General features: G+C 43.0%; 2 protein-coding genes across 2 annotated transcripts in view; both read right to left on the bottom strand.

Moving 5' to 3' along the window:
- The window catches only part of hira (histone cell cycle regulator a), a 47,975-nt gene extending 36,644 nt beyond the window's left edge, over positions 1–11,331 (bottom strand). Inside the window, exons 1-7 of the mRNA XM_084308981.1 lie at positions 11,116–11,331; positions 6,480–6,542; positions 5,901–6,011; positions 5,091–5,181; positions 4,415–4,509; positions 4,115–4,210; positions 1,720–1,880 (exon numbers count right to left, since the gene is read on the bottom strand). Coding sequence (XP_084165107.1) covers positions 1,720–1,880; positions 4,115–4,210; positions 4,415–4,509; positions 5,091–5,181; positions 5,901–6,011; positions 6,480–6,542; positions 11,116–11,152 — 654 coding nt within the window. The 5' untranslated portion in view covers positions 11,153–11,331. The remainder of the gene's footprint in view (positions 1–1,719; positions 1,881–4,114; positions 4,211–4,414; positions 4,510–5,090; positions 5,182–5,900; positions 6,012–6,479; positions 6,543–11,115) is intronic.
- Positions 11,332–19,815: 8,484 nt separating this feature from the next.
- The window catches only part of ak9 (adenylate kinase 9), a gene marked incomplete at both ends in the record, with an annotated part of 130,420 nt that continues 126,079 nt past the window's right edge, over positions 19,816–24,156 (bottom strand). The window contains 2 exons of the mRNA XM_084338143.1: positions 19,816–20,021; positions 22,647–22,761. Coding sequence (XP_084194269.1) covers positions 19,816–20,021; positions 22,647–22,761 — 321 coding nt within the window. The remainder of the gene's footprint in view (positions 20,022–22,646; positions 22,762–24,156) is intronic.

The raw sequence follows: 24,156 nt of genomic DNA, 5'->3' as shown, positions 1-24,156 counted from the left end.
TCACGTTAGCACATAAGCTAACAAAATCGGCGATATTTTTGTGAGACTAAACTCCGCTCTTGGTGGTCAATTGTGTTGATGTTAGTTTTGTTTCATCAACAAATCATCAACAAATGAGGCAGAACACACAGTGAATGTATCAGTTTTTGTTTATTGCACTTTATTTCTTGCTGAAAAATAAATGCTATGTTGCTAAATGGCTCATGCGAGGTATAAAGATGGTGGCTTTCAGAGATTTTGAGCAGGATGTGGAGTGACTCGTTCAACCTTTCTGATTGGTTGAAAATGGCCTTCATGTTTTAACTACATCGCCACCTACTGCTTTGGCATTGTACTACATGTATATAGTAGACGAGACAAAACAACGTCTAACTTAACTCTAACTTGCCTGCCAATACGCAGCGTTCTGAAAAGCGAAATGAAAACGAAATGAAATTGCCCTAATGTAACCGCAGCCTTAGGCAGTTAGCCTCGCTGGTATGCGTGCCATTAGCGTTAGCCACGCTTCTAGGCCTCTGTTCTTTTGGAGAGAATGATAAAAAAATATATTTCAAAAAAGAAATTATAATATTTTTTTATTCAACTAAGAGGTTGGCAGTCGACTACGGCTCCTTTCGATCGATTAGTCGACTATTCGACTAATAGGGGTCAGCCCTAATTTACACATATGACTAACATATTGAGCTGGTGCGCAAACTGAATAGATAAACAGAATGACCAATTACCTCAGGAAAATGCATATTTTTTAGGTATTAGCATGTGTCCAGACTGCAAAATCATCTGTATTTTTCATTCCGGCCCCCTTGGTAATTGAGTTAGACACTCCTGCCCTAAGGCTTGGTGATGTTACCCTACCTCATTGAAAGGCTTGGTGATGTTGGGAGGTGTATTAATCTAACCCACCTCATTGAAAGGCTTGGTGATGTTTGGAGGTGTATTAATCTAACCCACCTCATTGAAAGGCTTGGTGATGTTTGGAGGTGTATTAATCTAACCCACCTCATTGAAAGGCTTGGTGATGTTGGGAGGTGTATTTATCTAACCTACCTCATTGAAAGGCTTGGTGATGTTGGGAGGTGTATTAATCTAACCCACCTCATTGAAAGGCTTGGTGATGTTTGGAGGTGTATTAATCTAACCCACCTCATTGAAAGGCTTGGTGATGTTTGGAGGTGTATTAATCTAACCCACCTCATTGAAAGGCTTGGTGATGTTTGGATGTGTATTTATCTAACCTACCTCATTGAAAGGCTTGGTGATGTTGGGAGGTGTATTTATCTAACCTACCTCATTGAAAGGCTTGGTGATGTTGGGAGGTGTATTTATCTAACCTACCTCATTGAAAGGCTTGGTGATGTTTGGATGTGTATTTATCTAACCTACCTCATTGAAAGGCTTGGTGATGTTGGGAGGTGTATTTATCTAACCTACCTCATTGAAAGGCTTGGTGATGTTTGGATGTGTATTTATCTAACCTACCTCATTGAAAGGCTTGGTGATGTTTGGAGGTGTATTTATCTAACCTACCTCATTGAAAGGCTTGGTGATGTTTGGATGTGTATTTATCTAACCTACCTCATTGAAAGGCTTGGTGATGTTTGGAGGTGTATTTATCTAACCTACCTCATTGAAAGGCTTGGTGATGTTTGGATGTGTATTTATCTAACCTACCTCATTGAAAGGCTTGGTGATGTTTGGATGTGTATTTATCTAACCTACCTCATTGAAAGGCTTGGTGATGTTGGTTTCTAGCTGCCAGTCCATGGTCCTCCAGACTTTGAGGCTGTGGTCATCTGCCTGGGAGGCAATGTACTTCCCCACCGGGTCCCACGTCAGACCTTTAACCAGCCCTGTGTGACCTCTCAGACAGGCTACCATCTCTGGAACAACAAAGCAGAGGAGAGGAGAAGACTCACAGGTAACTTAGCGACAGACATGGAACCATCACGGCTGCAACTGGGAATCGGAACGATGCTATCGACAGCTCACATTTAGTTTAGTTTAGCTTATTACATTTATTTGAATAGGGACAGTGCACATTATTCAACAGTAATGACAGAGTACCACCACTGTAAATATGCCAGTGGTTACTTTGACTTACTGTGGCGGTGAGTTGTGGTCCCGTCTCTGACCCCGCAATTAATTCCTGGTGATGTCATCTCTATAAAGTATAGCAAAAGGACGGCGCCTCCGTTTTTCCTGTGCTGGCCGACGGTTCTCCCTACTGTAAATCAGCCCAGTGCGCGTGGAGCTAAACTTAAACGAAATAGCCCCTGTGCGGACATTGACAGCCTGTTGCCTTGGTAACAAGGAGAAAATGTATTTTTCCTGTACTTAAATGAGATGGCATCGCCAGGAATTTAATTGCAGGGTGAGACGAGACCACAACTCACCACCACGGTACGTCGACGTGACTTCATTGGCGACGGGAGGCCGTTTGTTTATCTCTCACTGTGCTGCTGCTTTCAGACCCAGTGGAGAGCACTAGCTTGGCATAGCATTCCAATGGGTCTGATGTGTCAGGCTAAGCAAGCGGAAGAGTGGGGAGGGCCTTAAGGCTCCCACAGAGTCGGCCGTACCGTGAGCGGACCGGACTCCGTGCTCGCAGTCGTTTGAGGTTTCATAGTTGAGCGTTAGGGATGCCCCGATCACGTTTTTTGCCACCGATACCGATCACCGATCGTCTTGAGCCATATCGGCCGATACCGATCCGATACCGATCATTTTTGATTAATAAAAAAAAAAATATATATATAATTTTTTTTTTTTTTTTTTTTATAAAATATATATATTATATAATTAGACTTGTACTTGTAGTTGTATTATCTGCGAGACAACGCCACCACGCAACAAGTCAAAATGCTCGCTATCTCCACTGTCTGTGTGTATACTCTGCTTTGATCAAATCACATTCGGCTCTGCAGATTTACCCTAGGCTCTGCAGATATACCCTACTCCCTCAGCTATCCCCGTTAGTGACTGCGACGCAAGCCGGGCTTCGAATATGCATCGAATGAGTGTTATAAGACATTGATATCAGGAGCTGTCTGTAGCTACTGCTAGCCGGAAATATAACGTTAAGACAACGCCTCAGTGAACTATTTAGTTGAATGGGACATTTCGTTTTGAACAGTGAGCTAAGCTAACGTGAGCTAACAGAGGTATCATACACTAGTGTAGTACTAGATAACTAGACTATTGCTGGAACATTTGTTGATATCAGGAGCTATCAGTAGCTAGCCGGCTAGATACCGTTCAGTTAAAGTAAAAGTGAATAGTTGACTGGGTCATTTTGTAACGGTAGCTAACGTTAGCTCATGGAGGTCCCGTCCCACTAGACTAGACTAGACCCGTGTTTACATGCGTGCGGGAGGAGCTGGAGGAGGAGCAGACGCGCAGCACTGTGTGCAGCTCCCGGTGTCTGAGACAGAACTCAGCGAGTGAGATCTGTTTTGACGATCTGCGAAAATAAAGCATTATCACCGATCACCGATCGCATATTTATACTGATTATCGGCCGATAACGATCGGTGGCCGAACGATCGGGGCATCCCTATTGAGCGTACCAATTTCCTACATTTCTCGTGCCAGTTTATTACATTTCCCACAATCCGTCGTCCACCGATGTCAAAATAAAGAGTCTAGGTCATCTCCGTTTCCAAGATTTCGAATTAAAACTGGCAGTTTTACACACTTCATTTAGAAAAGCCATTCAAACTTCTCACATTTCTTCAGATGATGAAAAAAAGACATGGTCCAAATGTATATGAATTGGAATGTATAACGATTAGCGATAGTTAAACAAAATTTAGCGCCATCTACCTGTTAAAGTTTTACCGGACCAATCTTACCCATAGAACCATGATCCTGCCCTACTTTCTCTTGGCACAGAGTTGTTCAGATCGGTGTCACATTTAATGCAGGTCGATGTCAACCAACACGCCAAGCAGCCTTTTGTGTGACACCAAGTGAGCAACGCGGAGTCCGTTCCGCGTACGTTCCGTCCGACTATTTGGGAGCCTTTAGGAAGAGCGTCTACGCGTATACTGGCCCTAGTTGGTTTCTACAGAGTGGGGGAGAGATAGGGTGCATTTGTTTTGTTTCCGTTTCCTACCTGGGAACTTGCGGGCATTCCAGATGACAATGGTGTTGTCGACACTGCAGGAGGCTAGCCACACATCGTGAGGAGACCAGGCGACATCCATCACATCTACACACACACACACACACACACACACACACTTATGTAAAATATGGGGACATTGCATAGACTTCACTCATTATGAAACTAACCCTAACCTTAACACAATAGCTTGTCAAACTGCTTTGATGACCCCTAAGAGTCTGAATGGGGTGGTGGAAGTATATGGCTGAACGTGTGTCAGGGGGGGGGGTGTGTGTGTGTGTGTCCTACCTCCTGTGTGGTTCCTCAGTATGGTAACACATCTCCACTGCTCCACGTTGGCTAGTTTACTGCTGGATCCAAACACAGTACTGGGCCCAATGAAGCTAAGTAGGGGCGACACACACCATCAAGCATCAATAAGGATGGGACAATATAGGAAGATTAGATATATTGCAATACAAAAACATGACAATGCATGTCGAAGGGCAAAACATCTCAACACAATATCAGCTAGCTACATTTTATTCTGTTTTCAACATCCAGGCAACACTAGCTGGCATCCAAGCAACCAATTAGCTCCGTCCATCTGGGACAGTGAGTCACATGAAAGCACTGTACAGGGCAAATCAGTGTTCTATGATTATGTTGTTGGTTTGTTTTTGCAGAGGCACTGTATTTATCAGTCCCTCTTGGTTTTAGAACAACAACATTTTGAAAGTATCTCAGTGGTTAAAATCTGTATCGGTGTTGTTCTCTGAGCTTTGTTTCATGAATATATTCAGAATGTTGAAAGATACTGACACAGTAAGCCAAAACATATTTGAATGTGCAAAGACATGTGCATATTAAAAAGTATTGTTTAAAGTCTCCGTACTTGGTCCAATTGTCATTTGGAAGGTGTGTGCATGTGTGCGAGAGAGTGAGAGTGAGTGTGCGTGCGTGTGCGTGCGTGTGTGAGACATACGCAGCTCTCTTCCAGACCATGACCAGCTTGTCGTCTCCTCCTGAGGCCAGGTACAGCCCGTTGTTGGACCAGCGCACGCAGTTCACACACGCTGTGGGAAACAACCACAATAACACAACTAATCAGTGTGTGTGTGTTTAAAAAAGGTAGAATCTGTAATGCTCTAGGCAAAAGAGCCCCGCTTGGTGTTGCACTTGGTTTACATTTTTTTGTTTTGATCCGATGTGTGGGTTCAAAGTTGAGAGGAGGGGTTGCTATTGCTGACCATACCTCAGGCTCGGCCAATTGAGGTCTGGAGAAATTCACATAATAATCATAATTTACTAAACTCCAACCCAACCATTTTGCCTAGAGGTCGCCGTTTGATGTCGTTACAGATTCTACCTTTAATATTCCAATATTATTCAGGAAAGTCCAATGTTCTGTGGTCGACTTGGTGCATGCAAAAAGCCATATCCCGTTTACAATATCCAGGATAAGCTTATATTCAGTCAATGAGAAACCCCTCTATCATGACTGGGATATTGAAGTATGGATAGATATAATACTAGCAATATTCCATTTACACCTGTGTAAACACTTTCTCGTTCATGGTTAGATCCTATTTCTATTAAAATACTAGCAATATTCCATCTACTCCAGTATGGGGACACTGGTGATGCCTTAACCAGGATATTAGCTGATATCTGGAATATTGTATGCTGTGCTTGTGTGAAAACGCTGAATAAACCAATCACTTAACCACACACACTGTGAAAACAACAGTGCTCATGAGAGAAGCTGCAGGCAGGATGGTTGGTTGTTGGTTACCTAGGTGATTGTCCATCTGGCAAAGCATCTTGGGAATGTTCTCGTTCTTCTCGTCCTCGTCTCTGAGGACCGGCGCCATGTTCCAAATCATCACCTTCCCAGAATCCTCTCCTACAGACAGACACACACAGTCACGATTAAATATCTCTACACATTGTCACCACAATGTGGTTGCTATGGACGAGGAGTTGGCTTCTCTTGAAAGTCACATTTCACAGAAGAGTTGAGCGGGGGGGGGGGGGGTCTGAAAAATGCTGCAACAGCTTAAACGCTGAACTGGTTGTAAAATGCAAGCTTGCAAAATAGTGGCAGATATATTGGCGTAATTCTGTTGGCAACCTGTCGGCAGCAAACACCAGCAGACACACAGAGAAGTAACCGTTTCTTCATGTACGCAACCATATATTAATAGCTGTTGTTTGATATGCTCTTGTACAGAGACTGTTCACAGTGCAGGCACATGTCTAACGCACTTACACTTCACACAGCCTAAATGTGAGCGACACAATGTCAGTGTTACAGGAGTGAACCCAATCCACACTGAACCATATACACATAAACAATCTGACTAAGTCTTACCTTGACCACCGGTGGCAAACTTGGTTCCATCTGGGTGGATATCCACTGAAAATATTGGTTTCCCTGTGAAATAAGCACATGTATAGTTACAGACTAACACATAAAAAAATGCAATTAAAACTAAAATAAATTATCTGCATAGCTATTGTTTCCCACAGATTCCCAGGTTACTGGTTTTGGTCGCAGTGAGGGGCAGGTTGCTGGTTTTGGTGGCAGGCAGGTTACTAGTTTTGACGGAAGGCCGGGGCAGGTTACTGGTTTTGGTGGCAGGCAGGTTACTGGTTTTGGTGGCAGACCAGGGCAGGTTACTGGTTTTGGTGGCAGACCAGGGCAGGTTACTGGTTTTGGTGGCAGGAAGGTTACTGGTTTTGGTGGTAGGCTGGGGCAGGTTACTGGTTTTTGGTGGCAGGCCGGAGCTGGTTACTGGTTTTGGTGGCAGGCTGGGGTAGGTTACTGGTTTTGGTGGCAGGCCGGAGCTGGTTACTGGTTTTGGTGGCAGGCTGGGGCAGGTTACTGGTTTTGTGGAAGGTTACTGGTTTTGGTGGCAGGAAGGTTAATGGTTTTGGTGACAGGCTGGGGCAGGTTACTGGTTTTGGTGACAGGAAGGTTAATGGTTTTTGTTGTGAAGGATCAGATTAAACCGAATATATATATTTATTTATGGATATATATTGAATAGTATTTGTATATCGTTTGATATCCCTTGTATATTCCTTGTACATATACACGGAATATTCCTTTATTCTACTACAGCCCATAATAGTTCATTCTCTTATTGGACAAGGACCTGGCGCCAGGGACAAGCCCCTTGGAGCCAAGTTCAAAGGTACCGACGAGACATGCCCTTACTAGCCCCTATTCCTCCGCGCAGGAATACGGCTACCGAAAGCAGAGTGGCACTATTTGTCCACTGTGCATATAAATATGGCGCAAGAAATGTAGAATTCCTCTTAGTCCTTTACCCTTCTACCCAACTAAGTAACAGAACGTGAAGCCTCACCCCACGATACCGCGTGCGGTGTAGTATGGCCTGTTTGGCCTTAGAGTAGCATTGAGACCTCGTGCGAATTAATAGCTGAATTGCCAGAGTTTGGCACCGTATTTCTATTAAGCAATAATAGTCTATTATGTATGGTGCATCGTGCGGTTAGAGTTCTAAAGTGAGCAGCACCCCCATCGCTTCCTCGTGTTATCTAGAGTCTTAACCAGGTTGGGCAGACCACACGTGGTGCTTTCATCCGAGGAGTTCTAGGCGAGGACCGAGTGGACCTGTACATTGGATTACCTACCCGACGACTGCTGAGCCCTATGCGGCATGGAATATATATTTGCTTTGGTACTTTGATTTGTGGAGCGGATAATCGCCAACACCGGTGAGTGTTGGATCTACCCCGAGAGGAGTCAAGGTGAGACGGCGCTCAGACCAGACTGAGGTCGCCTCGCTTCTTCTTCACTGTGGAGCTACAGCTACAGCTACAGCCTACGAGAGAGCCAAGGTGTATTCATCTGTGGATCAAGATTCTACTGCACTGTCTTCTGTACGTGAAGTCTCCCTAGAAATCGTTGACCAGACGGGATACTGCCGACGGCTCTCCTACCCCCCCTACCGGCCTACGACCGGGAGGACCCCTACAGTATATCCAGCTATAATCATTAAGTGACCATAGATATAATGCCCTAAGAGCCAGGTTGTATACTTGCTTCCTGCGTAACCAGAGATTGGACAATGGACATTCAGTGTTGATTTGCCTACGAGTACTCATTTGCCTTACAAGAGCATTCAAATCATAAATGTAATGGTGAATATTATATGTACCTTTTGCTATCTATTAAATATTTGATTATTACCTTTGTGTGGACCTGGTTTCATGGTGGGAAAGTGTTCATCATATTTAGATATTGTGTACTGTATGGCCAGTAGTTAAAGTACATAAAGCGGTAGTGGTTTAATGATACCATACTTATCAATACAGTCAGGGAATTGTACCCCTCAGTTACAGTTTTGGTGGCAGGAAGGTTAATGGTTTTGGTGGCAGGCTGGGGCAGGTTAATGGTTTTGGTGGCAGGAACTTCCAGGAAGGTTAATGGTTTTGGTGGCAGGCTGGGGCAGGTTACTGGTTTTGGTGACAGGAAGGTTAATGGTTTTGGTGGCAGGCCAGGGCAGGTTACTGGTTTTGTGGTAAGTTACTGGTTTTGGTGGCAGTACGGCGGGGGCAGGTTACTGGTTTTGTTGGCAGGCCATGGCAGGTTACTGGTTTTGGTGGCAGGTTACGGTTTTAGTTGGCATGGCAAGTTATACTGACTTATGGTGGCAACCCCGGGCAGGTTACTGGTTTAAGTGGTTTTGGTGACAGGCCGGGGGGGAGGTTACTGGTTTTGGTGATTGGCAAGTTAAGGGATGCCGTACCGTACCAAATAATAGAGAGAGCTGTGTGCATCAATCCAAGAGCACTGTTTATGTTATTTTGAGAAATTGGCATTTTTGGGGAAATGTGGTGATCTGTCTTATATTGCGGAGGGACACAAATATGTCTATGTATGTTGAGACACTGACTAGTGTGTACGTTTCACCTCACTATATCGGCTCAGTAGTGTTTGAGGTAGATAAATCACCAAGCTGAGGCAGTTAGGGATGGGAATTGATAAGATTTTATCGATCCGATTCCATTATAGATTCTGCTTATCGATCCGATTCTTTATCAATTCCCTTATCGATTCCTGATAAATGTGTAATTTAAATAAATAAATTGGAAATGCAACAGAACTAAGCTGGTTAGAATAACAACATGCAACTTGACATTTCTGATTGTCATTTATTGTTGAGCCCCCACCAAAATGGTCGCAATTCCGAGCACTTACAAATTTAGCGACCGCTCTGTGACACTCGTTCACCTTTTCCTGAGTCAGTTTACCCCGCTGTGCTAGCGTGAAAGGATTTTCCTGAGGTGCGCGAGAACCACTAGGTGCAGCCTCAGTCTATTGTGATCATCTAAAATGGATGCAATGGGAGAATATTTATACAGTGAAAGCATTCGTTTTCATTTAGGTTTTCCTAGTCAAGGAATCAAATAGTCTGCTATGGCTGCATGCGTAGCGCTAACGTTATTGTTTTAAAATGCGCAACTGTCCGAAAAAACATGGCATCGATAAGAGGAATCGATAGTCACGGAGGCATGCAATTCCAGGAATCGGACAATTAGGAACCGGTTCCCAACCGGTTCCGGTTCTTGATTCCCATCCCGACAAATAGTACTTCTCGATACAAGACAACCGTTTTAAAAGGGAGAGAGAAAACACTGCTTTCATCACACAGGTGCTGATAACATTACTCCGGAGGCTGTATCTTGTTGTACTAAATAAATGGTTGACTAGTAAACACATATTGTGTCACTATCAAAACAACTGCAGACATGAACTTAGACTGAGCATAGCTATAACATTACGAACTGCATTACCTTGAAGTGCTGCACAATACAAACATTAATGACTAAACATACCAGCAACATAACATTAGCTTATCTCCAAATGTTTATTATTTTCATTGTACTGCACAAGTACATTACAATGACAATAAGTTTGGCATCCAACCAGAGTGCAAACAGTAAAGGACAATAGTAATAACATACAGGTGATTAAACTGGATATAAAATATATAAAGAGTACTACTGAGTAATAGTTCTAATCAGATGCATGTACGGCGTTATATTATTATTATTATGTACAGTGATAATGGTATAAAGACACTATGGTAGTAAGTCATACTGGCCAGCAGTATAAAAGAGTAGGTAAGGTATATAATATATATAACTATATATATAGTATCTACAATGTTGACTTTTCAAACTGTGTTGTTAACTTAACTACTGCTGCTAAGGTTAGCAAAGTGCTGCTGGCTAAACTGTAACGTCTCTCTGGTGAACCGGGCTGTCAGGAGCGTTTGACGGGGGGAGCTATGGAGGCTAGCCGAGCAGCTAACACAGTTAGCATCACAATGCGTTTATACAAACTGATACAAAATGTTGTTTTGAACGCATTGATAATAATACTATCTACGTTTATTACATTAAGCCAGCGTGTGGCCTTCAAATGACAAACGCATCCGCTTCATCATAACTTTGTATGATGGCATGCACGATAATGCTGTAGATACTGTATATATATATATATATATATATATATATATATATATATATATATACATCTGTCTGTACATGCCTGAATATAATCCTTTTTACATAGGACCACTGTAGATACTGTACCTACTCTTACTAGTTACACTGCTGGCCAGTATGACTTACTACCATCTGTATCACTGTACCTGATTCTATAACACTGTACATACATCTTATTAGCACTATTACGCAGTAGTACTCATTTATATATTTTATATCCAGTTAATCACCTGTGCATTGTACATTTCTATTGCATTTTACTGTTACATTTGCACTCTAGTTAGTTAGATGCCAAACTTATTTTCGTTGTAGTGTACTTGCCTGTATAATGTCATGTCAATACATTTTAATCGAATCGAATCGAATCTAATCAACACCACCCCCGACAACAAAAGCACAACTTGGTCCCAACAACAGATTCCTGCACAACGGCAGCAGCTTCCAGCCCGCCTTCCTCAACTTACCATTGTGACTGACCCAACTCGGCTTGAGCAGCTTCATCGCAAACAAGCCGTTTGACTTTATCTCCCAAAGTACTAAACGCTGTTTTCTTCGATTTGAAATCGCGACGGGCGAGAAGAAAACCCCTCCCTTTGTCTCCAACTCCGTCCGCTACGTTGGTTTCTATTAATTCAACTCCATTTCTGCATCTTCTCCCTCATCTTCTCTAGAACCCAGATTTGGACACCGAACACTAATAACGGTGACACACAGGAAGTGTTCCGGTTATCTTCGACCGTCTGGCATCGTTGTCCGCGGGGAGCCTTGCCGTTCCGCGAGGGGAATTAAAGCTATACTTGTGTTTGAGGATTGCACGTAAATGTTCTGTGAGAACAACCCCCTCTGTCTTCATTTTCTCATATGTGACTTGCTCTTACAAAATCACTCACATTGACCCGAAAAGAAATTTTGAGATGTATATACACCAATGGAGAGATGAGAATGTTAGCTTTCCAATTACACAAATATCATCTTTCTACTCCAAATATCAAGCAAGTTATGCCCTACTATATCGGATGTCACCTAAACGTACTGTGGAGAAAAAAGCCTTCAAAGTTGTCAGTAAATTTTGACATTTATTCAATGTATTCACAGAACTATTAACACAATACCAAACACGATAACATTGAAACCTTGCCCATTTTTGCTTCCCTCTTTCTCTCACACATACACCCGCACGGGCCGCACCCATGCACGCGCGCGCACACACACACACAGTACTATATACCTGCTGTAGCCTGTATGTCATGTGTATGTCCCTATGCCATAAATGTCATGATGTCATGTATGTTGTGTATGTCATCACTATAATTGAAAACGGGGGACCCTGATGTAAACAAGACAAACGTCTTTTCTCTGGTGACGGTCTGCATTATGTGTATTGAGCAATCTCTCTCTCTCTCTCTCTCTCTCTCTCTCTGCTGCTTGTAGCCTATTTGTGTTTTTAATTTTTGTAATCGTTTTATTTTATGTATTTATTCATGTATTTACGTTATTGTTTTTGGATGTTTTAATTTTCTGTGAGTTAAGATTAAGAAGACCCGAGTCGGTGAGGGTGGTGGGTTGGGGGTGAGGGTTTAAAATTATTATGGACATGTTTTACCTACTGTATTGATCAAAGGAAAACCCTAAAAAAATCAATAAACAGAGTTGAAAATAATAAATGGTGTCGGAGGGGAAACGACTTAATCGAAACTATGCTTCACAGACATTAATTATACACGTTTATTTTATTTTTCATCGATGCAGTGATAAAACCCACGGTGTGTCATGGAACCAATGTGAGCAAGCTTTTACTTTGAAAAAGAAAAACCGTATTACAAACGCCGCACACCACATGCAGGGATTCAGGGAAGCAGTTTGAAAAGACCTCTCGCTAATGATCCTGTCATTTTTTCCTTATATGATCGGAATATTATCACCGAAATGATTAGACAATAAATCCGGTGATCTGAGATGTCTTTTCTACGGCTCCTGATATATACATACACACATATAGGTCATAGTTTGCTAGGCGGTATCAGACTCGGTATTTCATCTCGTCAGAAACGGCCTAACCGTCGTAATTCAAACAAAACAAAAAATAACGTTCCAAGTAGGTTGACCGTTTATGTTTGACGGTCATTGCAATTTTAAACAACTTAGTGGTCAAATAGTATAGTTAGTTAGAATTTCAAAGTTAGAACATAACCAGTTTATTGATTAATCATGTGGTCAATGATGTAACTGATGTCACTGCGCAACTGAAACTACTCTGATGCAACAGACACGCTGAGACCACCATACCAGACATTAGAAGGGAAGTAATCCAAGGTGCTCTTCTCAACAAAAGTTTGAAAAAAAATACAGTAGTGTATAATATGGGATATTAAATGGGATTGTGAGTTTCCCATCAATCAGGCCTGCAATGGTTTTTTTTGTTTGTTTTTGTTTATTAGATGCCGGCTTAGGTATATACTAGTATTATTGTACATGATATTTCATTTGTGATTAGCTGTATCATTAATGCCATTTTGGATATAGGTTTTTGTTTACATTTCCTTTTTTGATATTGAGCACATGGTGCCTTTGAGACAATACTTTATTTATTAACATTTTCTTTATTCTGTAATGTATATATTTATATACATACGGTGTATGTAATATATAACCCTATATTTTCAATACAGATTATTTTTATATTTAAAGTTAAGTGTCTGGCTTGATCATTTCTATTTTAAATGTATTGAGTTATAACCCAAACAGATATTCGTATATTCATATTATTAGATTAGTAAGAGCTATATTTCATAAAGAACCTAGGGCCCTGCCCTCTAATTCAACCGGGGTAAAAGGGGCTACACAAGTGTGGGGTGGGGTACAGTATGTTGGTGCTAAGGAGGGATGTGAATAAGTGCCTGGTAGTGAAGACCAGAAAGCAGCGCCCTCCTGTTAGCAATGCTAGAGTAAAGGCAATGATTGTTGAAGTAGCCAAATGGAACAGAACCAAGGGAACTATAAAAGAAGGAAAGGTCACACGTCAGAATACCAGCGTGCAATGCTCTGCTTGATGCCAGTTCTATTGAAGCCTGTATTCAAATTCAAACGTTAGCTAGTTAACAATGCAACCGATTGCCAATGACTCTGACACCCGAAGTAATAACCTGGGCATTTGAATTGCATGAGGAGATGGCTGATCCCAGTGGTGCAGTGGTGATTTCATAAGTGGTTGCACTGTGTTTTAATGACATCACGCGCGCATGCTGGTATGTCATAAATGTATAGATGTAGCAGTACTGTCTGTCTGTATGTCATGTATGTCATATATGTTACGATGAATTGAAAATGGGGGACCCTGATGTAAACAAGACGAAAGTCTTTCTCTGGTCTGCATCCCCTTAACAATTGTATGTATTGAACTGTACTGTACCCATTCTGCAATCTGTTAATAAAGTTTTCAATCAATCAATGCGCATAAATGTTCCCTCGCGTGCGCACAGAACAGCTCCGACCAGCATTATGATTAGAATGATTATTATGCATAAATAGTAGGAAACATGTTTGTATAGGAAATTACTAGTTTTAGTTTAGTTTTTGTAAATATTGCCTTGAAATAGAGAAGCTGAAAAAGGTAGCAGGATGTAGCCTTCAATATATAAAGAAATTATATTGTCATCAGATATGGTTGAAAAACAAACAATGTTTTAAATGTAATTGTAGATACATTACATTGTAGTTACAATTTCTTTACATTTAGTCATTTAGCTGACGCTTTTATCCAAAGCGACTTACAAGTTCTGTACGACAAGTCATCAGGAAGGGTACAACTCTATCAGCTGAGTAACAATGTTCATCAAAGTGTTGCGTGTTACAGTGTAGGTTAGTTTATTAGGACAAGTAAGGTTAGTTAGGGTTAGATTTATTTATTTTATTTTTTATTATTTCAGATAATGGTTGAAGAAGTGCGTCTTTAGTCGACGGCGAAAGATTGGACGGGTTTCGGCTGTCCTAACTGGGGTGGGTAGTTCATTCCACCATTGTGGGGCAAGGACTGAGAATAGGCGACTTCTATTTGATGACCCTCCCGGAGCTTGGATAGGAGTAGGTCTGAGGCGGCCAGAAGATGCAGAGCGTAGGGGTCTTGAGGGTGTGTAGTTAGAGACCATTGACCGGAGGTAGGCGGAAGCGGTTTCCTTTGCTGCACGGTATGCTAGGTCGAGGGCCTTGAAGCGGATACGTGCAGCAATTGGGAGCCAGTGCAGGTCCCTAAGAAGTGGGGTGACATGGGCCGACTTCGGTAGGTTTGAGATCAGGCGGGCTGCTGCGTTCTGAATGAGTTGAAGAGGCTTGGTGGCAGTGCCCGGGAGGCCAGCGAGCAGTGCGTTGCAGTAGTCGAGGCGGGAGATGACTGTTGATTGGACGAGGAGTTGTGTGGCTTCTTTTGTCAGGAAGGGGCGGATCCTTCTGATGTTGCTCAGGAGGAATCTGCAGGTTCTGGTTGTCGCTGCGATGTGAGCAGAGAAGTTCAACTGGTCATCGAGGACAACACCAAGGTTCTTGGCGGTCGGGGACGCGGTCACAGCTGCATTCTCGACTGTGATGGAAAGGTCGGTCAGGGGGGAGGATTTGGCTGGCAGGTGGAGCAATTCTATTTTGCTTAGGTTCAGTTTGAGGTGGTTGGTCGTCATCCAGGCGGAGATGGCGGACAGACAGGCCGAGATCCGCTCAGCGAAATGGATATCTGAGGGAGGGAAGGAGAGGAAGAGTTGAGTATCATCGACATAATGATACGAGAAGCCATGAGACGTGATAATGTTACCCAGTGATTTAGTGTAAAGGGAGAAGAGAAGGGGTCCTAGGACCGAGCCCTGGGGGACACCCGTCCGCAGGGGGCGGGTGGCCGACAGGGTCCCTCTCCATGACACTTGGTAGGAGCGGTCATTGAGGTATGATGTCAGCCATGTCAGCGCAGAGCCAGCCACTCCCATTCCTGTGAGGGCCGCGAGGAGGATCTGATGGTTGACTGTGTCGAAGGCTGCAGATAGATCTAGGAGAATCAGGACAGGAGAGGCCTTTTGCTAAGTGAAGTGCCTCTGTGACCGCAATGAGGGCCGTTTCTGTGGAGTGGCCAGTCCGGAAGCCAGACTGATTAGGGTCTAGGTCCGGAGGTCATTCTGTAAGAGATAAGCAGTAAGTTGGTTGGATACAGCACATTCAAGTGTTTTAGAAAGGAAGGAGAGAAGAGAGAGGATGATAGTTGCCTATGACGGTGGGGTTCAGGGTTGGTTTTTTTATGAGCGGCGTGACTCTTTAATTGAATTAACTTAAACTAGAAAAGTAAATACAAACCAAATTAACAATGTAACTTACAGTTTACAGAAGGACAGTTTCCTTCTGAAGCACAACTTAAGAAATGTCTCATCCTTCCAGTCGGGACCATTTGTCACATAGTGAGGTTCCAACCGCTCGCCGACAACAAACTATCATTACACATGGGCAAAACAGAGTCCATACTCTTCGGTTCAAATAACAAACTCAGCAAGACCGACGGCTTCTTGGTTACAGTGGGTGACAATATTGTCACAGGGAAAGATGAAATTACCTACCTAGGTTCCATCCTAGAGGCTAATCTTTCCTGTGACAAAATGGCATCCAATGTAATAAAAAAAGTCAACCAACAAACTCGATTCTTGTACCGGATGCGTGTAGCTTTATGCCAAGCAAGCAGTGCAAAAATTTACCGTAGTGGCATGCAGTAATGCGCCTTTCATTTTCCGCCGCCCAGCGCCCAGGTCGCGCGGAAATAGGCTGTCTATTGCCATTCTCTTTGACAAACTCTAACCTTAACCAGCTCCTTAACAACGCCTAAACTTAACCGTTCTAACCTTAACCAACTCCGAAACAATGCCTAACCTTAACCTTAACCTTAGAAATTATATTGCCATTCTCTTTGACAAACTCTAACCTTAACCAGCTCCTTAACAGCGCCTAAACTTAACCGTTCTAACCTTAACCAACTCCGAAACAATGCCTAACCTTAATCGGCGAAAGAATACACGTTAAAAAAAAATCACGTTAAAAAATATTTTCGATGGGATTCGAACTCGCCAGCAAACAAGCCATAGGATCCACAGCCATGTGTCCTTGCCAATTGAGCTATTTGCTAGATGCTGAATAAGGGGCGGTGACTTATATATATTGAGCTCCGCTCGTGTCGCATGCGCGGGCACCGCACGCCGGCGCACGCACGCACCTGAGCGAGCACGCCGCCGCCGGTGCACGCACGGTAGCATTTGTCTGAAAAGAAGGGCGCTTTACCGCACTAGCGTGCGGTGACGAATGCGGAAGCATTTTTGCACTGCTTGCTTGGCATTAACGTACAGGCGTACCGGATCTCCTCTCTGGTAAACAAGAATACCCTGAGGACTCTGGCAGGAGCACTCATTCAAGGGTACTACGACTATGCTTGCACCTCATGGTACCAAAGCACCTCAAAGGCACTAAAAAACAAATTACAAACATCTCAAAACAAGCTAGTTAGACTACTGCTTTACCTGACTCCTAGAACCCACCTCACCCCTGCACACTTTGCCAACCTAGGATGGCTTAGAGTAGACGACAGAGTACAGCAACTTGCAATGGGCCTGGTCTACAAGATACACTACGCGACCAAGGTACCCATGTACATGTCAAAATACTTCCCAAAGGTCAGTGAATACCACGATCACAACACCAGAGGGAGCTCCACAAATCATGTTAAACCCAGATTCGGCTCAAACAAGGGACTAAACATGTTTCGCAATTATGCCACATCAATGTGGAACGCCCTACCCAAAGCTGTAAAGGAATGTGAATCACTACCCACTTTCAAAAACACTCTCAAAGAACACCTACGGGAGACTGCAATTCGAAACTGGCCCCTACAAATGTATTAACCCAGTTGTACAATAAATTACCAAGTATGGCTTTGTCAGTATTCCAATGTACAGTGTACAGTGTCCCCCCCCCCCTACCCCAACCCCCCCCCCCCCCCCAATGTACAGCCCCCACCCACCAACCCCACCCCACCCACCCAACCTCCTCCAATGTACAGTTTCTACGTCAAATGTATATACACTCTTTTTCTGGAAATTTTTTGTATCACAAACAGTACTGCATTTGCAAATCTGGTATGTCATAAATGTATAGATGTAGCAGTACTGTCTATCTGTATGTCATGTATGTCATATATGTTATGATGAATTGAAAATGGGGGACCCTGATGTAAACAAGACGAAAGTCTTTCTCTGGTCTGCATCCCCTTAACAATTGTATGTATTGAGCTGTACTGTACCCATTCTGCAATCTGTTAATAAACTTTTCAATCAATCAAACCACAGCTCAAGCAACCCCCCACCAATTGGTACAATACAGGGCTTGTATTTTGGTTTTGCTCTTCTCGTTCTTTGTTATGCTATTGTTATGCAAAGACAAGTAGCCAGTTGAGTACCGGTACTTGGCGCACGGCACGACGAGTCGAGTGAAAGTTGTGAACGCATTTTTGTGTGCACACGCGTGCATCTGTTTGCGGACGACTCAGCCCTGCTGGTCTCTGACAAGAACAAGTTGCAGGTTGAAAAAACCCTCAGCACGGAACTAGGCAAAATCTGCATATGGCTCGCTGATAACAAACTATCATTACACATGGGCAAAACAGAGTCCATTCTCTTCGGTTCAAATAACAAACTCAGCAAGACCGACGGCTTCTCAGTTACAGTGGGTGACAATATTGTCACAAGGAAAGACGAAATTACATACCTGGGTTCCATCCTAGAGGCAAATCTTTCCTGTGACAAAATGGCATCCAATGTAATAAAAAAAAGTCAACCAACGAACTAGATTCTTGTACCGGATCTCCTCTCTGGTAAACAAGAATACCCTGAAGACTCTGGCAGGAGCACTCATTCAAGGGTACTATGACTATGCGTGCACCTCATGGTACCAAAGCACCTCAAAGGCGCTTAAAACAAAATTACAAACATCACAAAACAAACTGGTCAGACTACTACTTGACCTGAACCCCAGAACCCACCTCACCCCTGCCCACTTTGACAACCTAGGATGGCTTAGAGTAGACGACAGAGTACAGCAACTTGCAATGGGCCTGGTCTACAAGATACACTATACGACCGGGGTGCCCATGTACATGTCAAAATACTTCCCAAAGGTCAGTGAATACCACAACCACTACACCAGAGGAAGCTCAACAAATCATGTTAAACCCAGATTCGGCTCAAACAAGGGACTAAACACGTTTCGCAATTATGCCACAACAATGTGGAACGCCTTACCCAAAGCTGTAAAGGAATGTGAATCCCTGCCCACATTCAAAACCGCTCTTAAAGAGCACCTACGGGAGGCTGCAATTCGAAACTGGCCACCGTAAATGCCCAAAACCCCCACCACCTCCTAATAGACAGTCTCCTCCCCACCGCATGTATATTTCCCTCCCACCCACCCACCCCCTCCTAATGTACAGTCCCCTCCCCATCATATGTATATACTCTGTCAGGATCTAGGGGTAACAGTACTGTATATTTGAATACCGCTTATGTCACAAATGTATCAGTACCAAATACCTATATGTCCCTATGCCATAAATGTCATGTATGTTGTGTATGTCATAAATGTCTATATGAATTGAAAATGGGGGACCCTGATGGAAACAAGACAAACGTCTTTCTCAGGTCTGCATCCCCTTAACAATTGTATGTATTGAGCCGTACTGTATTGTACCCATTCTGCAATCTGTTAAATAAAGTTTTCATTCATTCATTCATTAATTCATGTGTGTGCGCGTGCTTCTGCTCAGAAAGGTGGTGGAACGGCGTGGTACCGCGTGGCATGAGCACTGCACCCCTGGCTGACCCCATTCAATTCAATGTCTGTTGAACTGAAAATGTCCACACTTGGCACCAATGTGCGTTCACGGTGACCCTTCCTTCTTTTATAGTTTCCTTGAACAGGACATGCCATTTCGCTAGCAGATGCAAAGGGAACAAATAAACTAAACAAAGGACCAACGCATTGAAACACCACATTTGTTTGAAATACACAGTCATATTTAATATAATCTTTTCAACATATAGGATATAACATATTGTAAAATACAACCGATCAATAAAATAGAACACAGGTTTAACATGCTACAGCAGCAGCACATCAGGGTGCTCTCCCAAGAACTGGAACCTGCAGAGTTTGAACTCGAAGTCGAGGGGCCTCTCGCTGGGAGGCCTATATCTCCTGGTAATATTGGCACCCAGGTAGGGAATGAGCTCACAGTCCTCCTCAAAGCAGGCCAGCTTCCTCTTGTACTTCTGGCGAACATACTCTGAGCTGCTGGGGTTGAAAGCTAAGTGGCAGTGAGGAACAGAGAGAAAGAAAGAGAGGGCTCTCAGACTCTAGAATATGGTTTCTTACCAGGGGCAGTAGAACCCCCCAGGGGGCGTTCCGTTTATTTAATGTATTATCATTGTTTTAATATGAGGACAACAACTTGACTGGAACCAGAAAGGAGCCTACATGCAGTGAAGCACAATCAAAATCCCACTTCAGAAACAGGAAAAGTGTTTGATTGATTGATTGATTGAAATTTGTATTAACAGATTGCAGAATGGGTACAATACAGCAGTGGTTCCCAAAGGTGGGCCGCGAGTAGCCACGGGTGGGCCGCGAGATGATTTAAAAAAAAAAAAAAAAAAAATTATTTTTTTATTATTATTTTTTTGTCATGCCACTGAACTTAGAAGCAGACCAGGACAGTGTTTCTAGTTGTATTCTAAAATTCTATTCTATTGTATTCTAAAATGTGACTATATGGTTTTATATTAACTTAATAAATAAATAAAAACGAAAAATCTACTTATTTCAACGAACATTTCAAACTAAATAACAGATTATGCACATAAAACGCTGAAAACAACCGAAGCAACAATAGTATTTTAATGAGGCTATTATTATTATCATTATTATTTTGCAACAAGTTAGCCCTCTCATAAATAGCACATATAAATGAATAACTAACTTGAACTAACTTAATAGGATTGAAGTGATATTTGGCTTAAAAAATCGGTCGCATGGCAAAAAAAAAAAAAAAAAAAGCCCGACGATGTGCATTGGGCCGCGGCTCTCTGATGCCTTATTTTCTGGGCCTTGGCCTGAAAAGTTTGGGAACCCCTGCAATACAGTACGGCTCAATACACACAATTGTTAAGGGGATGCAGACCAGAGAAATACTTTCATCTTGTTTACATCAGGGTCCCCCATTTTCAATTAATCATAACATTTATGACATACACGACATACAGATATACAGTACTGTTTCTTTAAGAGAAGAATATATACATTTTAGGGGGAATAAACTGTACATTGGGGGGGGGGGTGGACATTTCCCGGGGCCAGTTTCGAATTGCAGCCTCCCGTAGGTACTCTTTGAGAGCGGTTTTGAAGGTGGGTAGGGATTCACATTATTTTACGGCTGTGGGTAGGGAATTCCACATTGTTGTGGCATAATTGCGAAACGTGTTTAGTCCCTTGTTTGAGCCGAATCTGGGTTGAACATGATTTGTGGAACTCCGTCTGGTGTTGTGGTTGTGGTATTCACTGACCTTTGGGAAGTATTTCGACATGTACATAGGAACCTTAGTGGTGTAGTGTATCTTGTAGACAAGGCCCATTGCAAGTTGCTGTACTCTGTTGTCTACTCTAAGCCTTCCTAGGTTGTCAAAATGGGCAGGGGTGAGGTGGGTTTTAGGAGTAAGGTCAAGCAGTAGTCTGACCAGTTTGTTTTGTGATGTTTGTAATCTTGTTTTTAGTGCCATTGAGGTGCTTTGGTACCATGAGGTGCAAGCATAGTCGTAGTACCCTTGAATGAGTGCTCCTGTTAAGAGTCTTCAGGGTATTCTTGTTTACCAGAGAGGAGATCCGGTACAAGAATCTTGTTCGTTGGTTGACTTTTTTTTATTACATTGGATGCCATTTTGTCACAGGAAAGATTTCCCTCTAGGATGGAACCCAGGTATGTAATTTCATCTTTCCTTGTGACAATATTGTCACCCACTGTAACAGAGAAGCCGTTGGCCTTGCTGAGTTTATTTGATCCAAAGAGAATGGATTCTGTTTTACCCAGGTGTAATGATAGTTTGTTATCAACAAGCCAGGTGCAGATTCTGCCGAGTTCAGAGCTGAGGGCTTTTTCAACCTGCAACATGTCCCTGTCAGAGACCAGCAGGGCTGAGTCGTCCGCGAACAGGAACAAGTTGCAGTCACAAGCTGATGACATGTAATTTGCATAAATTAGGAACAGTAACGGTCCTAGTATGCTTCCTTGTGGAACACCGCAGCTCACTGGGAGGGGGGGTACAGTGTACCGTTCACCTCCACCATCTGTTATCTCCCCTTCAGGTATGATTGCATCCAGCTCACTGATGAACTATCAAAACCAATTGCTTTTAGCTTATCAATCAGAATGGAGTGATTGACAGTGTTGAAAGCCTTTTGGAGGTCCAGCATGACCATGCCGCAGTATTTGCCCGCGTCCACCTCGTGTTTGATGTGGTCGTTCAAATAGAGAAGGCATGTGTCAGTGGAATGGGATGTAGAGTAGGGGTTGAGTACTTTATTATCCAATGGTGGTAAGTTAGAGCATTGTGTTAATTCATAGTTAAAGACAGTAGAGGTTGAGTACTTTATTATCTAAAGATGGTAAGTGTTGTGTTCACTTATAGTAATGGATATATTGTCCTACTCTATATACATTTACAGTATCTATAGTAATGGATATATTGTCCTACTCTATATACATTTACAGTATGTTCAATTGTACTTGAATATTTGAGAAGGGAACCAGAGGGGGGGGGGGGGGGGGGCTTATACCCGTTTTAACACCATATGCTGCACACCTCAGTGAATGAAAACAATGTTTACCTCATAATCCCACTGTGGTGAATATCAGTAGTTTGTCTGATGGCTTGTTTACCTTTCATATAATAGGCCATGTAGAGGAGGGCTGACCTCTTCATGCTGAGGAAGGGGAACTTTGGTCTGAGACACCCAACAGCTGTCATGGCCTTGATTATTGCTTGTGCGGCGCCCTGGCGGAGAGAGAGCGGGTTGAAGTCACAACGTCTCAGAGACGTACAGCAGCATACCAGTCTAATTTGGACTTTTCGTCATTATTGTGATTGTCCCCATGTTTAACTTGTGTTGTGTTCATATGGTGTGTTTTACCATATCTCAGCCTACCTTACTAAACACCATTCACACTTGTTGTTGATGTCGAAAAGGGGTGAAAAATACTCCAAAGTTGTTTGAAAGTCACGAGGAGTAAGTAATTCACCCTTTTGAAAACCACAATGTCATTTATTTTCGCTAGCGTTACCGTATTTTCCACTTTGAGCCGTTCAATCCTGCACATCAAACTTTTACCGATTTATGTGCGGATTTGAAGACGGAGGAAAATCTTCAATAATGGCGATACGTTCAAATTAGACCTGCACGGTCCTCTATTTTACACATGTTTTGGACATGAGGTAAAAAGACAGTAGAGAGTCTTACTATTACTTTGCTACAATTAGATTAGCAAGGACACAAAGTGTTGTAGATGTGAAGCATTCATCGTTCGTCTTACAAAAAGTGCCATGTATGAGTCGCCACTAGTGGCAGAGTAGCTTACAGTGAGTGAGAACGTAATGACATTGGCTACGTTCAGACTGCAGACAAAAGTGGTCAGAATCTGATTGCTTTTCCCATTATGTGACTCAGATATGTTTTTTCACGACAGTGTGAACAGCACAAATCACATGGAATCTGATCTTTTCAATTCTGATTAGGTCTACTTTCATAATGTGGTCCTAAATCAGATATAGGTGATCAGATTTTTTGCAATGCAACCACAGTTTGAACAGTCCTATTAAAATTCATGCAACCTTTACATCACTCTAGTCTAGAGTGACATTCATCACAATTCTGCGCTGGTGGGAATCCTTGCCCATTTGCAGTGTGAACGCAGCCAATAGTTCATGAGGTGCTTCGCATCTAAAAAAATATATAATAATTTCTTTTTTTGATCTACTTTTTCTCCTCCCTTTTTTGTATTTTTCTCCCATCCCAATTTAGTCGTTATGCCAACTCCCCCCTCCCCTTCCTGGTAGTTGCACGCATTTGCCCCCCACTTGCCGGTCTAGGGAGGGTTGAAGACTATCACATGCTTCCTCCGATACATGCAGAGTCAGCCAGCCGCTTCTTTTCACCTGACAGCGAGGACTCTCACTGGGGAAGTGTAACGCATGGGAGGATCACACTACCTCCCCCTCCCTCGCTGTGCAGGCGCCCTGACCGACCTGTAGGAGTCGCTGTTTACAACGACCAGGATACACCCCGCCGACACTGCCAATTGTTTCAGTATGGACGACCGACCAAGCCGGAGGTACCGCTGACAGCTGGATTCGATACCAGTGCCTCTGCGGTGGTAGGCAGCTGCTTAGTCC

The sequence above is a fragment of the Notolepis coatsorum genome, assembly GCF_963971535.1.
Source record: "Notolepis coatsorum genome assembly, chromosome: 2".
NCBI classification, from domain to species: Eukaryota; Metazoa; Chordata; class Actinopteri; order Aulopiformes; family Paralepididae; genus Notolepis; species Notolepis coatsorum.
The sequence above is the reverse complement of the archived record's forward strand: the minus strand, read 5'-3'. Positions and strand labels throughout refer to the sequence as shown.